We start from the raw sequence: 14,499 nt of genomic DNA on the forward strand, positions 1-14,499 counted from the left end.
GCATGGTGCTCCACAAGGCCATTCAGGCAGCTCGTGAGGGGGATGTGGAGACTCTGAGGGCCCTGCATGTGTCCGGATGCCTCAGCCCAGCCATCACAGACACCCAGGGAGCTTCACCCGTCCACCACGCCGCCCGCTGCGGGCAACTGGGCTGCCTGGAGTTTCTGGTGAATGAAGTTTGTTTCCCCTGCCACACCCGTACGAGAAATGGAGCTACGGCCGCCCATGATGCTGCTGCCACCGGGCACGTGCGGGAGCTGCAGTGGCTGCTGAGACAGGAGAAGTGTGGGATTGAGGTGAGTACCATGATAAATTGAGAGAAAAATTACATTTGACAAAGGGATTGATGGTGTTCTTGAGGATGGGCTGCTGTGTCAGTTTCCCTAACTGTCAATTACACAGGTCATTGATGATGGATGTACAATGTGAGCAAAGAAGCATCTCTTTTATTAATATCACTGATGGTATAATGGCGTATCAGTGTATTGAAAGGTCACTGTGATGTACTACTTACTATGCCCATAATTCAGACTTCTTCAAACTGGGTATTGGATGCTGACGTTTGTCTGTGTTTTGGCCTACAGGATCGTGATGGCGAGGGAGCGACGGCCCTGCACCTGGCTGCCAGATTTGGCCATGCGGAGGCAGTACAATGGCTGTTGTTTGAGGGAGGCAGCACAGAGGCAGAGACAGATTGTGGAGCTCGACCTGTCCATTACGCTGCAGCCAGCGGAGATCTCACCTCCCTCAAACTGCTCATGTCCAGCCCCCCGCGGTGAGACTCCCAGACTGTTACCGCCATCCCTGACTGGCTAAAAGCTTTCACTTTAATTCACCTTTCAGTACAGTATGTATACTTTTAGCTTGTCAAGTTAGAAGATTCTCGTAATTTAAAGAAAACTACAGGCATACTGCTCTTTTGAAAAATGTAGTTGGCTAGGCAAAAGGTGTTTCAACTACATTGTTCGTTCACCCTCACATCATTCCAGACTTTCCTTTCTTTTCCAGACACACAAAAGAAGATATTTTGAAAAATGTGGTGTTGTTTTTTTTGTTCTCATGGAAGTCAATGGTAACCAAACCTGTTTGGTTACCAGCTTTCTTCAAAATATCTTCTTTTGTGTTCTGCAGATCATACAGGTTTGGAACGGCATGAGGGTGAGTAATGACAAAACTTTCATTTTGGAATCTCAATTAGGATAAATAGCCTATAAATATACATAAATATAAATTAAAAGAATATAATTTAATTAATTTATATAAATGAGTCGAAAACTGTAAAGAACGACAGCATATAAATAAAAAGAACAAATGGTGAATTGTTATTTAATTTGAACTCAAATGAACCAATTCACTAGAATGAATCAGTCTTTCATACGCTATATCAGAGAAAGGACCATTTATTATGAATTGATTAATTAAAAACATTCAGGCTTTTGAATGCTGTATATTAGAGAGAACTGTTTCGGATGAACCAATTTTTTTGAATGAATCATTTTAATGCCACACATATGAGAAGCCTATGCCATACTTTGGTAAATCATAATTATGACATAGAAATTCATAATTATGAGATCAATTGTCAAAATAATGACATAAGTCAATTATGAGAGAGTCAAAATTATGACACAAAAACAATGACTTTATGAAATAAACATTCATAAAAATGTCTGTCAAATGCTCTCATAATTGACTTAGTATTTCAAAATTTTGATTTTTATCTCATAATTGATGTATCTTATAATTTTGACTTTATATTTCATGTTTATTACATAGTTTCTTGTATTATGACCTTTTATGTCATACTTATAGCCGTCATAATTATGATTGGCCAAAGCATGATTTTTTTATTAAGTGGCGGAAATGGACTTCCATAGAAAAAGGACCATTTCATAGAAGTGTCGTAATTGAAAAAAGGAACTTGTAACTAGAAAAGCTACATTATTTTTAAAACAGCTGAGCTACAGTCACTTGGTCACTATAAAAATGTAGTTTAGTTAGCATCGCTACTGTTAGATGCTGCCAGCGCTACACGTGACTGTTGTGCATGTTTGTGTATGGGCAAAACCATGGGTCATCATACTTGCACAAATACACATTAAGGCAGCAGTTTAGAGTCACGTTGCCATTTCTTGGGACCTGTTGCTCATCAGGGAGGCTGGAAAAAGGTCATCCAACACATGTCAAACCCACCATCTGGGCTCTGTCCTCTATAATACATGAGGAGCCTCTTACCTGCCACATGACGCCACCTGTGTTTACTGTACATCTGCATAACTACCAACTTCTACTTAATGATGCAATAGAGCGTATACCTTTTACTAGCTATATGTTTACATGCAACCAAATAATCTGTAAGTAGGAGTGATGGCTGAATCCCACTGAAAAGTCTTCTTGTAAAGACAATTGATCCGACTGAGCTCAATCCGAATGAAATTTTTGATCTGAAATAATGAGATCAATTAAACCTGTCTGAGTTTCTTTGCTCTGCTGAACACAAAGGAAGATATTTGGAAGAATGTCAGTAACCAAACAGATCTCGCCCCCCATTTACTACTATAGTAGGAAAAATAAATACTATGACATTCTTCCAAATATCTTCCTTTGTGTTCAGCAGAACAAAGAAATTCATACAGGTTTGAAACTACATGAGGTTGAGTAAATGATGACAGAATTTTCATTTTTGGGTGAACTACCCCTTTAAGCATGTAAATGATTGAATCCAACTATTTTCTCAATCAGGTTCACAAATATCGTTCACATACTGTATGCACAGTGGTGTGATGTGTATATTTACATACGTTTTACATCTTACGAAGGTGCATAGTTTGGTCAGTGGAGGAGACTAAATATTTGCTAAAATAGCTCTTCAGACATATATGTCAGCATTTTTTCAGCAAAAATGACAATTATACTCTTTCTGAACACAGTTGGGCACAGTTTTGATTGGAATACACATGTAAACAGATATGTAAATTGGATTGTAAAGTTTAGGGTTTAAATAATCAGAATTTTCAAAATCGGATCGGATTGGATTCATTCCAATTGATGAACATGAGTGCATGTAAACATACCTGACACTTCACTAAAATGACTGAGTTATAATCATATTAAGGTATAGGTGCAAAGTCTAAAATGTATTATTTGTGTAGGTGTGTGGACTGCCAGACAGGTACTGGGGCCACACCATTGTATCTAGCCTGTCAGGAGGGGCATCTGCATGTGGCTGAATACCTGGTGAAGGACTGTGGTGCAAATGTCCATGTGCAGGCCAAAGATGGCATGACTGTATTGCATGCAGCTGCACACATGGGACACCACGCCTTGGTGGTCTGGCTGGTAAGTTACAGCTTCTTCAGTCACTTTGTCATGTTTTCACTCAGGTTTTATTGAATGTATTTGAGTGTTGTGTAAGAGTTATCACTGACTCTGTCTCTGATATGGGTCTTCAGGCCTCCTTCACAGATCTGGATCTGTCCTGTCAGGACAGAGATGGAGCCACAGCACTGCACTTTGCCGCTAGCGAGGGCCACCATCGCATTGTAGAGCGTCTCTTACTGATGGGAGCAAAAGTCCTGAAAGACCTCTGGGGTGGGACCCCTCTGCATGATGCAGCAGAGAATGGAGAACTGGAGGTGTCTGTCACTGTTCCTTCAGTTTCAATCACAAAACCTTATCATGATCACTCTGAGAATTATACAGTTTAAGTAGTGTTTGAAATGCTTTCACAGAGGTTTTGAATGACAGCTGTAATCTCTCTTTCCTTCAGTGCTGCCGAGTGCTGCTGAATAATCACATCAGTCCACTGGAGAGAGATTCGGATGGGTTTACTGCAGTGGACCTGGCAGAATACAATGGCTATCATGATTGTGCCAACTTCCTCCGTGATGCTGATGCTCATGTAAGATAATTAGTACTTTCCTCAGCACAACTTCTTTAACTGCAAGCATTATTTTTTAATTAAATAAGTTGTTTTTACGTAGTTAATTCTGTCCATTTTCAAAGTTTCTTTGATATATACACTAATGTTCAAATATTTGGTGGTCAGTAAGATTTTGAAAAAAATGAATACTTTTATTCAGCAAGAACACATTAAATGGATCAAAAATAACAGTAAAGACATTTATAATGTTCCAGCAGATTTCTATTTCAAATAAATGCTGTTCTTTTGAACTTTCTATAATCCAAAGAATCCTGAAAAATTCATGGTTTCCACAAAAATATTACGCAGCACAACAGTTGTCAACATTGAAGATAATAATAAATGTTTCTTGAGCAGAAAATCAGCATATTAGAATGATTTCTGGTCATGTGACACCGAAGACTGGAGTAATGATGCTGAAAATTCAGCTTTGCCATCATAGGAATAAATTACATTTTAAATTAAAGCTGCAAGCAGCGATGAAAGGGCCCTCACACCCGGGCTCACCGCCACCCAGTGGCCTTAGGAAAACAGTAAACAGTGGGCGACATGCATGTAAGCGAGTAAATACAGGAGAAATATGGCAAAGTCATTTCGACGTGCCACACTTCCTGCTGCCAACAGGTGGAGCTTTGACTATAACTGAATATTGCCATGAAGATTACAACAACTTCCTGTTTCATGGTGTTAATTGCATACTTTAGCACTTAGCCAAGTGTTGCATGATTTAACGTGTTTCTAGCATATTTGGTACTTCATGGCATATACAAATGTGTTTCTGGGAGTGAATTACAGTGCAAAGCATGCCATTTCCTGTTGCCAGCAGGTGGCGTTATGACTAACTGAATATTGGCATATAGATGTCTTTAGGCCAGGACTCTTATCACACATGTGAAGTTTGGGGCAGATCGGACATTGTATGCCTGAGTTACAGCAGCTTCCTCTTTCATGGCGAAAAATCGAAATTTGTCAGGCCGGCACAGACACACCCTTCAACGAAAACTCAAGATCTTTGGTATTTATCATCGCTAAGGCCTTAAGATTAGACTGTTCATATATGATGTTGATCTGGTTAAATCTCTAAAAGGAGTTAATCACAGTGTAAAACATGTCATTTCCTGCTGCCAGCAGGTGGCGCTATGACTGTAACTAAATATTGGCAAATAGATGTCTTGAGGCCAGGACTCTAATAAAACATGAGAAGTTTGAAGCAGATTGGACATTGTATGCCCAAGTTACAACAACTTCCTGTGTCATGGCGAAACGTCAAACTTTGCCACGGACATGCTCCTTCAGCGAAAACTCAAGATCTTCGCAATTTAACGTCGCAAAGGCCTTTAGATTAGACTGACCAAATATGATGTTGATCTGATTGAAGCTCTAGGAGGAGTTTGTTAAAATACAACGTCTGGAAATGGCAAAAACTGCAAAAATTTTGCAGAGAAAATTCAGAATGTCTCATTTCCTGTTGGGTTTTCAGATTTTGCACCCAGGGACTTTTTTGTGGGTAACATGTGTCTACCGAATTTCATACCTGTATGTGAAATGTACCGCGAAGGGCGCTTTATTGAAACTTTGTAGGTGGCGCTATCGAGCCATTTTGCCACACCCAATTCCAAAACCCATATCAGACGTAAATGTTCACCATTTCTGACGCGTGTGCAAAGTTTCATGAGTTTTCGAGCATGTTTAGGCCCTCAAAAATGCGATTCATTTCAGAGAAGAAGAATAATTGACTGAGCAATTACAATAGGGTCCTCACACCATCGGTGCTCGGGCTCTAAATATATTCAAATAAGAAACAGTTATTTTAAATTGTGATAATATTTCACAATATTACTACTGATCAAATTAATGCAGCCTTGGTGGGGATAAGAAATCTCTTTAAAAAATATTTTTAAAAAAATCTTACAAATCTTGTTGAACTGTTAGGTATGTATACTGTCAAAATCTTACGCATTTTTAAAGTCAGATTACACACTTAGGTAAACAAGTTTCCCACATTTAATTATAATACTTAAGTATAGCAATTAAGTACATTTACTCAAGTACTTTACACCCATTAATATTGCAAACATTGACAGCTGATGGTCTGGTTTTTGGTAAGGCTCCACCTTGTAATAGCAATCTGTTACTGCCACCTACAGACAAACACTGCACTTCTCTAGCATGAATATATTGAGCTAATGAAATAGCTCATATTGGCTGAGTCATGCTTCAAAATAGAGGACAAGGAACACATATTAAAGTGCATTTATTAAACCCCACATTGTGGCCAACTGATTCCATTATTTATCAGATATGGGACAAGATATTCTTCACAGGAACATCCTATTCAGAAGGCTGAACAGATACCTTTAATCCTCTAATAACAGAGGCATCAATAATTTGATTATAATTTGATCCATGCCTGCTAAGAGTAAAAGTGTTGACAAGTGTATTTATTCTCTTGGAGAATGTTGTCATTGGACAATTCAAGGAAAATATCAATTGTAGCATGAAATCTAATGATTTAATTGCCTGGTCCTTTTAGTGCATTTGTAGACTGAATATTTAAAGAGCACAGCTAGACATTTTATGTCATCCATAACATGAGTGATGGACAAAAGGTCAGAATCCAGTCAAGAGAATGATGAACAAGACTTCTGATAGCATCATAAAAATATAGTTCAGCTCCGCCTCTTTTGTTACTCCTTTGCAAAAGGGCATCAGATACGTCATTTGTTCATAAATGAAGTGGAAACTATGCAAGCGTCATCCTTTCTTTTGATAGCATAACTACGATGGCATATTAAAACGTTATGACCTGACACAAGCTAATTAGCAAGACACTTAGTACTGTCTGGTTGGCGCATGAAGGACCTATCAGCTATCACTCACGCCCCTCTCAGCACGAGCTCCAGAGCCCCAGGGGTGAGGACGATATAAGATCCTCCGTCTCAGGTGTCAGAGGCTTATAAACGCAGTCAGTTGGTTTGTCAGAGGGCATTTTACTCCTGTGTGTTTGGAGTCGCTCATGCTCGGTCAATCGATCACAAAGCCGACGAGAGAGAGATGTGCCTTTCTCACCAGTTTGTGTGCTGATGTTTTGTTTGTTTATGCTGGCATAGCATCAGATCTGACAGCTTGTTCTGTGTGTAAGGGTCTCCCCAAAGGAGAGTGTGAGCAACACAGTGGGGTTCTTGACAATAATTATTGTTTACAGGAGGAATAATTACATAAGACCAGTTTAATTATTACCACAGAAAGCTAATGAAGAAAAGGGCAGATATAATGCAAAATAGACTGGTTAATTCTAATATAGTTCAAAACATTCATTCACAATATTGGCACTAAAATGTAAAATAATTTATAAAGGACAATTTTCTCTACAGCATATCTCCAGTGAAACCATGTTTAATTTATATCTATATATATATATATATATATATATATTTCTTACAGTTGCAAGAAAAAGTATGTGAACCACTTGCAGAATCTGTGAAAATGTGCAAAATTTTAACAAAATAAGAGGGATCATACAAAATGCATGTTATTTTTTATTTAGTACTCTCCTGAGTAAGATATTTTACATAAAAGATGTTTACATATAATCCACAAGACAAAAAAATAGCTGTATTTATTACAATAACCCCATTCATAAGTATGTGAACCATTGATTCTTAATACTGTGTGTGGTTACCTGGATGATCTACGACTGTTTGTTTGTTTTGTGATGGTTCTTCATGAGTCCCTTGTTTGTCCTGAGCAGTTAAACTGAGCTCTGTTCTTCAGAAAAAATCTCCAGGTCCTGCAGATTCTTCAGTTTTCCAGCATTTTTTGCATATTTGAACCCTTTACAGCAGTGACTGAATGATTTTGAGATCCGTCTTTTCACACTGAGGACAATTGATGGACTCAAACACAACTATTAAAAAAGGTTCAAACATTTAGTGATGCTCCAGGAAAAAACATGATGCATTAATAGATGGGGGGTGAAAACTTTTGGAATTTGAAGATCAAAGTTGTATTTAATTTGTCTTCCGGGAAACATGAAAGTATCTTCTGTTGCTTCCGAAGGGCAGTACTAAATGAAAAAAATGTGTATTTAAACAAAATAAGAAAAATTTGGACATCTTCATCCTGTTCAAAAGTTTTCACCCCCTGACTTTTAATGCATCGTGTTTCCTTCTGGAGCATCAGTGAATGTTTGAACCTTTTTTAATAGTTGTGTTTGAGTCCCTTAATTGTCCACAGTGTGAAAAGACGGATCTCAAAATCATTCAGTCACTGTTGTAAAGGGTTCAATTATGCAAAAGATGGTGGAAAACTGAAGAATCTGCAGGACCTGGAGATTTTTTCTGAAGAACAGAGCTCAGTTTAACTGCTCAGGACAAACAAGGGACTCATGAAGAACCATCATAAAACAAACAAACAGTCGTAGATCATCCAGGTAACCACACACAGTATTAAGAATCAATGGTTCACATACTTATGAATGGGGTTCATAAATTCAGCTATTTTTTTGTCTTGTGGATTATATGTAAACATCTTTTATGTAAAATATCTTACTCAGGAGAGTACTAAATAAAAAATAACATGCATTTTGTATTATCTTCTTTTTTTTGTTAAAATTATTCACATTTTCACAGATTCTGCAAGTGGTTCACATACTTTTTCTTGCAACTGTATATATATATATAATATGAAATAAGTTGTCTGAAAATTGAGAGAATATACAAATTCAAATGTAAAATTGACATATTTTGGGGAAAAAATATAATATAATATAATATAATATAATATAATATAATATAATATAACCTACATGAAGTGCCTGCAAGTGAATAGAATTGGTGTGATCTGATGCTTAGATAGAATTGCCTGATCTGTTCCTCCTGCATATGTAATCGTCTGTGTAACTGATGTGTATTGACCTCTTTGCTCCTGGTCGGTTGAGGTGCCTGTGACAGAGGTATTAAGTGAAGCTCTTTTAAATATGCGTAACGGCAAATTAGTCACGGATAGATATTAATGTGACACCACAATAGAGATTAGAACTGTCTGTTCATGTATGTGTATCAATTCACCATCAAGACCTGTTCTTTGATTTTTGAATTCTCTTACCACATTACAAGACATTCAGAACAGCAAATAGTGTTTAGTGACTGAAGTTCAGTAAAGAAAAAAAAAAGAATAGTGAGAAACACACACTGGTTTTGGTGAATTTAAGAAGCGTGGCAAGGAACGCGTACTGAGGAACGTCTGGCAGCCTTTAGACCTTTAAACTGTCGGTTCACCTAATCCCACCCTTTAATTATTCATACTTTACTATGAAGACCTCCTGTCTGAGCTCACTGTTTATAGTGTGCTGATCCTTAAGCATTTGGCCACTGGATGGCTGGAGCACTGATGTGATTGTGGCTGCTCTCATTACACTCAGCTGTTATACTTGTGAAGACTTGACTGGTGAAGCTGTGGACTGTAAGTTATTTCAGATTTTATAAACATGATCATTCATCATTCTTTTACTTTTTAAAATATATTTTATGATGTGAAACCTATTAATTAAATGTGTAGGATTTTATACATCAATAGAAAATAATACTGCTTAGAAAATAATCTTTGAAATATCTTTAAATTTACTATAGCATGTACTGTATTGCTTCTTGGTTTGAGGAATCATATGATTTAAGAGTTTTTTTTGGGGGTGTTCTCAGTAATGCTTCTCTAAAACTGTAAAATCAATATCAGATCACATTATCAGATTTGGGAAAATAATGTGCATATCAAAAAAGTTTTCTCTTTTTGGCGAGAATAATAAGAAAAAAAAATGTTGAAAATTGAATGTTATCAAGAAAGACTATTTAAGCATGACTAATAACATCCTGTCATTATAGTGTAAGTAAAAAATAAGGTAAAAGATGGAAACATTTGTGCTCAGGAAATATTTCTTATTATTATAAGTGTTGAAAACAGTTTTGTTGCTTAATATTTTTGTGGAAAGAGTGGTCATTCTTTTCAGGATTTTTTGATGAATAGAAAGTTCAAAAGAACAGATTTTTAAAAAAAAACTTACCCAACATTTTGGCATTTTTTGTTTTTGGCATACAGTGCATTGAAAAGGGTATGTATTAATTTTCTGCTGCTGTAATATACACATTATGAATGTTAAAAAATAATTTAGCAAGCTTTAAAAGCAAGAAGAGAGTTCACAAGTGGCCATAAGAGAAGTCAATCACTGCAATTGCAGGTATGGGTCATTTGAACCATCCGATCGGATGACTGAACTCTATAGGCAGTTTTCCTTTGTTAACTAAGTGGGAGGTCTGCTATACTAAACAGTATGAGCTTCTGTTTCACTCACTGGGGGCAGATCAGAATGTACATTGCGCTTCAAGGCCTGTATTTTGCACCAGTTTGCTATGAAGAAATTAAGCTTAAATTCAGAAAAACATTGCTTTACTCCAGCAGTCCGCAGACATTGTTGTCATAGAGGAGGAAAGGACCTTGTTTAACACAACCAACCCCTACCAGGACATCAACAACCAGTCCTGTGAACTTGGACATAGTGGCCGGATGGAAAATAGCAAGGTGATGATTTTTTTTATTATAAACTGATTTTATTAAGCAAACATGACAAGACACACTTGTTCTTAATCAATTCGGCTGTTTTGGTGTTCCTAGCAGCCGGTGAATGAAGTGCCTCCCCAGCCTCGTCCCTCTCCAGCATGTCTGGATACTTCAACCACATCTCCGGCCTCCTCACAGGCTAACAGAGCTGGAGCTGGAGCTGGAACCATTCAACACATGCAAGTGGCCTCTACCGGTGAGAGTGCATGACCCTGCGCATGTGTTCAGCGCAGGCGAGAGTATACACTCTAAAAAATGCTGGGTTAAAAACAACCCAAGTTGGGTTGAAAATGGACAAACCCAGCAGTTGGGTTAAATGTTTGCCCAAAGTGCTGGGCAATTTTATTTAACCCAACTATTGTTTAAAAAATTACTATATGACTGGCTTAAAATGAACCCCAAATAGGCTGGAAATTAAAAATCAGACACATAATTACTATAGAGGCAACAATAACAATCAAAAGGTGAACATTTATTAATAAGCAATGTAATAAATGTTTATTGTTTAATTATTATTCATTAAACTATCCATTTTCAACCCAACTTGGGTTGTTTATAACCCAGCATTTTTTAGAGTGTGTGATCTTAGATCTTTACAGATCTTTAAATGACAATAAGGTCAACATCCATAATAAGAAAATATATATCTAAAGTTAACTCATTTTCTCTGTCTTTGGTGTATAGTTGTAACTTCATTTAACATGAGGAAACACCTTGAGGAAGAGGAGACGGTTTTATCTCATAAGTCCATGAGGTCACTGAGACAAGCAGGAATCACAGCGGTCTTCACTGGACAAACAATAAATGTATGTGCTATAGCCTCAATGTGAAATCACAATTTACCCAATTTATCCATCAGTGCATGTTATTCCATAATTTGTCATCAAAGTGTAGACTTGTTTTTAATTCTGTGGCAGAAGTAGGCTATTATAACCTTAGACTTACTGTATTGGTTGATAAAGCAGCCTCTTAAAAATCTTCAGGTTTCTAACCTGAGCTCATAATTATTGCCATGATGCACTTTTTACTGTACAAATCAAATGATATCAGAAAAAAAACCCTCATCAATGAACATTCATCAGTAATTTCATTTACAAACTGAGAACTTGATTAGAACTTGACCTCAACTTGATCAAAAGTGGGTGTCTTCAATGCTTCAAGAGGGTAAATTTACATTCAGGTCTGAATGTACAAATATAAAATATTTTGACTTGACGTGAATGTGTTTATTTGTAACTGAGGCAGTATAGTGAAATCATAATCACAGGTTAATCTGTATGGGTTTGTATGAATCTGTTTACAGAAAGGAGAGAATGGAATTGTTCCGCTTGCAGAGTTGGAAGCAAATCTTGCTGACATTGATTCTCTGATCCCAACTCATGATGAGAACGGGAGGCCCATTGCTGAATGGAAGAGGCAGGTTATGGTGCGCAAGCTTCAGGCTCGACTGCAGAACGAAGACAACCACTGCAGAAAAGTAAACTGCTCAAACCCCTCCAACATAAAACTATATTGCAAAAATGTCCTTCCATAACACACTCTATGTCATACAATATGACAATAACAATTGTTTCATCCTATACAGGACAACAGTGACAAACATATTGAGTTGGATGGTTGGCGGTATTCCCAAGTACACAATGTAATTTTGGGCCCTTTCGGAGAACTGCTTACCGAAGATGACCTGGTCTACTTGGAGGGACAGATTGAAACAATTTCCCTTCAAAAACGATGCCAGGCCTATGAACTAGAGCTTGCCCGGCTGGCGGAGGAACTTAGGGCCATCCTTCCTGCTCCCATTGTTAATATCACAGTCAACACCCAGTGCCAGCAGCTCCCAAACATGGAGGAATCTCTGCCTCTTCCAGTGTGGTACAATCGTATCTCAAATATAGTAAAGAGCATGTCACTGCTCCTGACAAACCTCTCAGAAACAAATGGTGAGGATGGGATCTGTAACACGGATCTGGCATCGGTCTTCACATACCGGCCAGAGAGGCAAAGTTCAATCAGAGGACGAAGGCAGAAGGTGGAACTGGAGATCCAGCAGTCAGGAGTTTCTGTGAGAAATTTAAGGTCCAACTTTGAAGGTCAGATAGGAAACATCTACCCATTTTCTGGCCTTTTAAACAACACATCTGACACAAGGCAGCAAAAACTGTCTACATCAACAAATCGAAATGAGCAGTCCATGGGGACAATCCAAAGCACTGACATAAATCACGTTAATGACAGTGCCATAAAATGCCAACAGGCACTGGGCAAAGATGCAACTAAAGTGATGGAGACCACCTGCTTGCGGAAGGAACGTATCGTTGTCCTCTTTTTGAGCCACTGGAAAAGGTCTGCGTATGCAATATCAGTGCGAGCCAAGATGAAACAAGAGCTTGGCACTCTTACAGGAGAAGGAATAACAACTCCAGTATCCAAGCCAGGAACCAGATCACTGTATCATCTCTACAGGCAAAGAACCGCAATAGACAAGATGATCGGCAACTGGAAACGCGTCGCCTCAGGGGTCCCATCACGTCAGATTCGAAGCCTCCAGAGGAAGCGTGTGACCTACTCGCCCGAGCAGTTCCTTCCTCGTGTGGACGGTGCTCCTGTTGCTTATGACAGCCTGACCCTTGACCTGTTCATGCTTGGGTATTTTCACATTCTTGAGCAGGACCTCCCAGCTGAGGAACGCAAGATGAGGCACCTGTTATGCTTTGAGGTGTTCGACCACATAGGGAACTTTCCCTGGGAGACAGTCCGAGACTTCCACAGGGCCGTCCTCAAGGACATTGAGGCTGGGAGACGCGAGTGGAAAGATGGTTTTGAGGACATCAAAATACAATACTTTGGGAAAAGAGAAAATGGAGTTTCCAAGGAGTCTGTGAAGGATTCTTGTGCTGAGGTTAAAGTTGTGCCGCAAGTTATCATCGAGAATACCATACCAATTGATGGAGAACATCTCAGCAGAGATGGAGGCAATGATTTCTCAATGTTTAGTAATGATGAAATTTGTAAATATATTGATCGCAGTTTCACCTTCTGGAAGGAGAAAGAAGCAGAGCTGTTTGATTTTTGATATTTTTGAATGCGGTGATGGTTTATACTGTATATGAACACAATATAATTGTTAATTATTTTGAATACAAAATAATTTTGAATAATTATTTTGACATGCATTTTGAATAAATGATAAATGATGAATGACAAGAAAGACTACGACTACTATATGTTATTTAGTACTTTGTAATGCAGCATCAGGTAAAACGTACCTTATAAATAAAAACCATGATTATTATACAATGATAAGAATCTGGCCAAAACAGCCTTACAGCCATGTGCATTTCACAAATTTTGATGTTTGTCCTATCTCTTTTATAAATAAACCTTTATTTTGTTTGAAAAGCGCTGTTTTGTGTGATTAATCACTTCTGAGTCCCTGATAATTTCCTGCTACACTTTCTTTCACAAGAAACAATCTGACCTAAACTTCAGTACATTGAAGGGTTAGTTCACCCAAAAATGAAAATTCTGTCATTAATTACTCACCCTCCACACCTGTAAGACCTTCGTCCATCTTCGGAACACAAATTAAGATATTTTTTGATGAAATGCGAGAGCTCTCTGACTCCTCCATAAACAGCAATTTAACCATCACTTTCAAGGTCCAGAAAGGTACTAAACAATGTAAACAATGTAGGAGAATGGCACAGAAGAGAAGACGTTGTTGAATAAAGTCATTATTTTTGCGCACAAAAAGTATTCTCGTTGCTTCCTAAAAATTAAGGTTGAACCACTGCAGTCACATGAATTTTAATTATATTTTTACTACTTTTTTGGACCTTGAAAGTGGTGGTTAAATTGCTGTCTATGGAGGAATCAGACAGCTCTCGGATTTCATCAAAAATATCTTAATTTGTGTTCCGAAGATGAACGAAGGTCTTATGGGTGTGGAACAACATGAGGGTGAG

General features: G+C 38.0%; 1 protein-coding gene across 1 annotated transcript; it reads left to right on the forward strand.

The window, feature by feature from the left end:
- LOC127498236 (espin-like protein) lies at nucleotides 1-13,837 on the forward strand. Its single transcript, XM_051867364.1, has 10 exons — nucleotides 1-296; nucleotides 585-775; nucleotides 3,153-3,339; nucleotides 3,453-3,635; nucleotides 3,770-3,901; nucleotides 10,373-10,495; nucleotides 10,592-10,730; nucleotides 11,219-11,340; nucleotides 11,838-12,011; nucleotides 12,120-13,837. Exons 1-10 carry the CDS (start codon nucleotides 3-5, stop codon nucleotides 13,605-13,607), a joined length of 3,033 nt encoding a protein of 1,010 aa, XP_051723324.1. The 5' UTR covers nucleotides 1-2; the 3' UTR covers nucleotides 13,608-13,837.
- Nucleotides 13,838-14,499: the final 662 nt, after the last annotated feature.

This window comes from Ctenopharyngodon idella, chromosome 2, assembly GCF_019924925.1.
Source record: "Ctenopharyngodon idella isolate HZGC_01 chromosome 2, HZGC01, whole genome shotgun sequence".
NCBI classification, from domain to species: domain Eukaryota; kingdom Metazoa; phylum Chordata; class Actinopteri; order Cypriniformes; family Xenocyprididae; genus Ctenopharyngodon; species Ctenopharyngodon idella.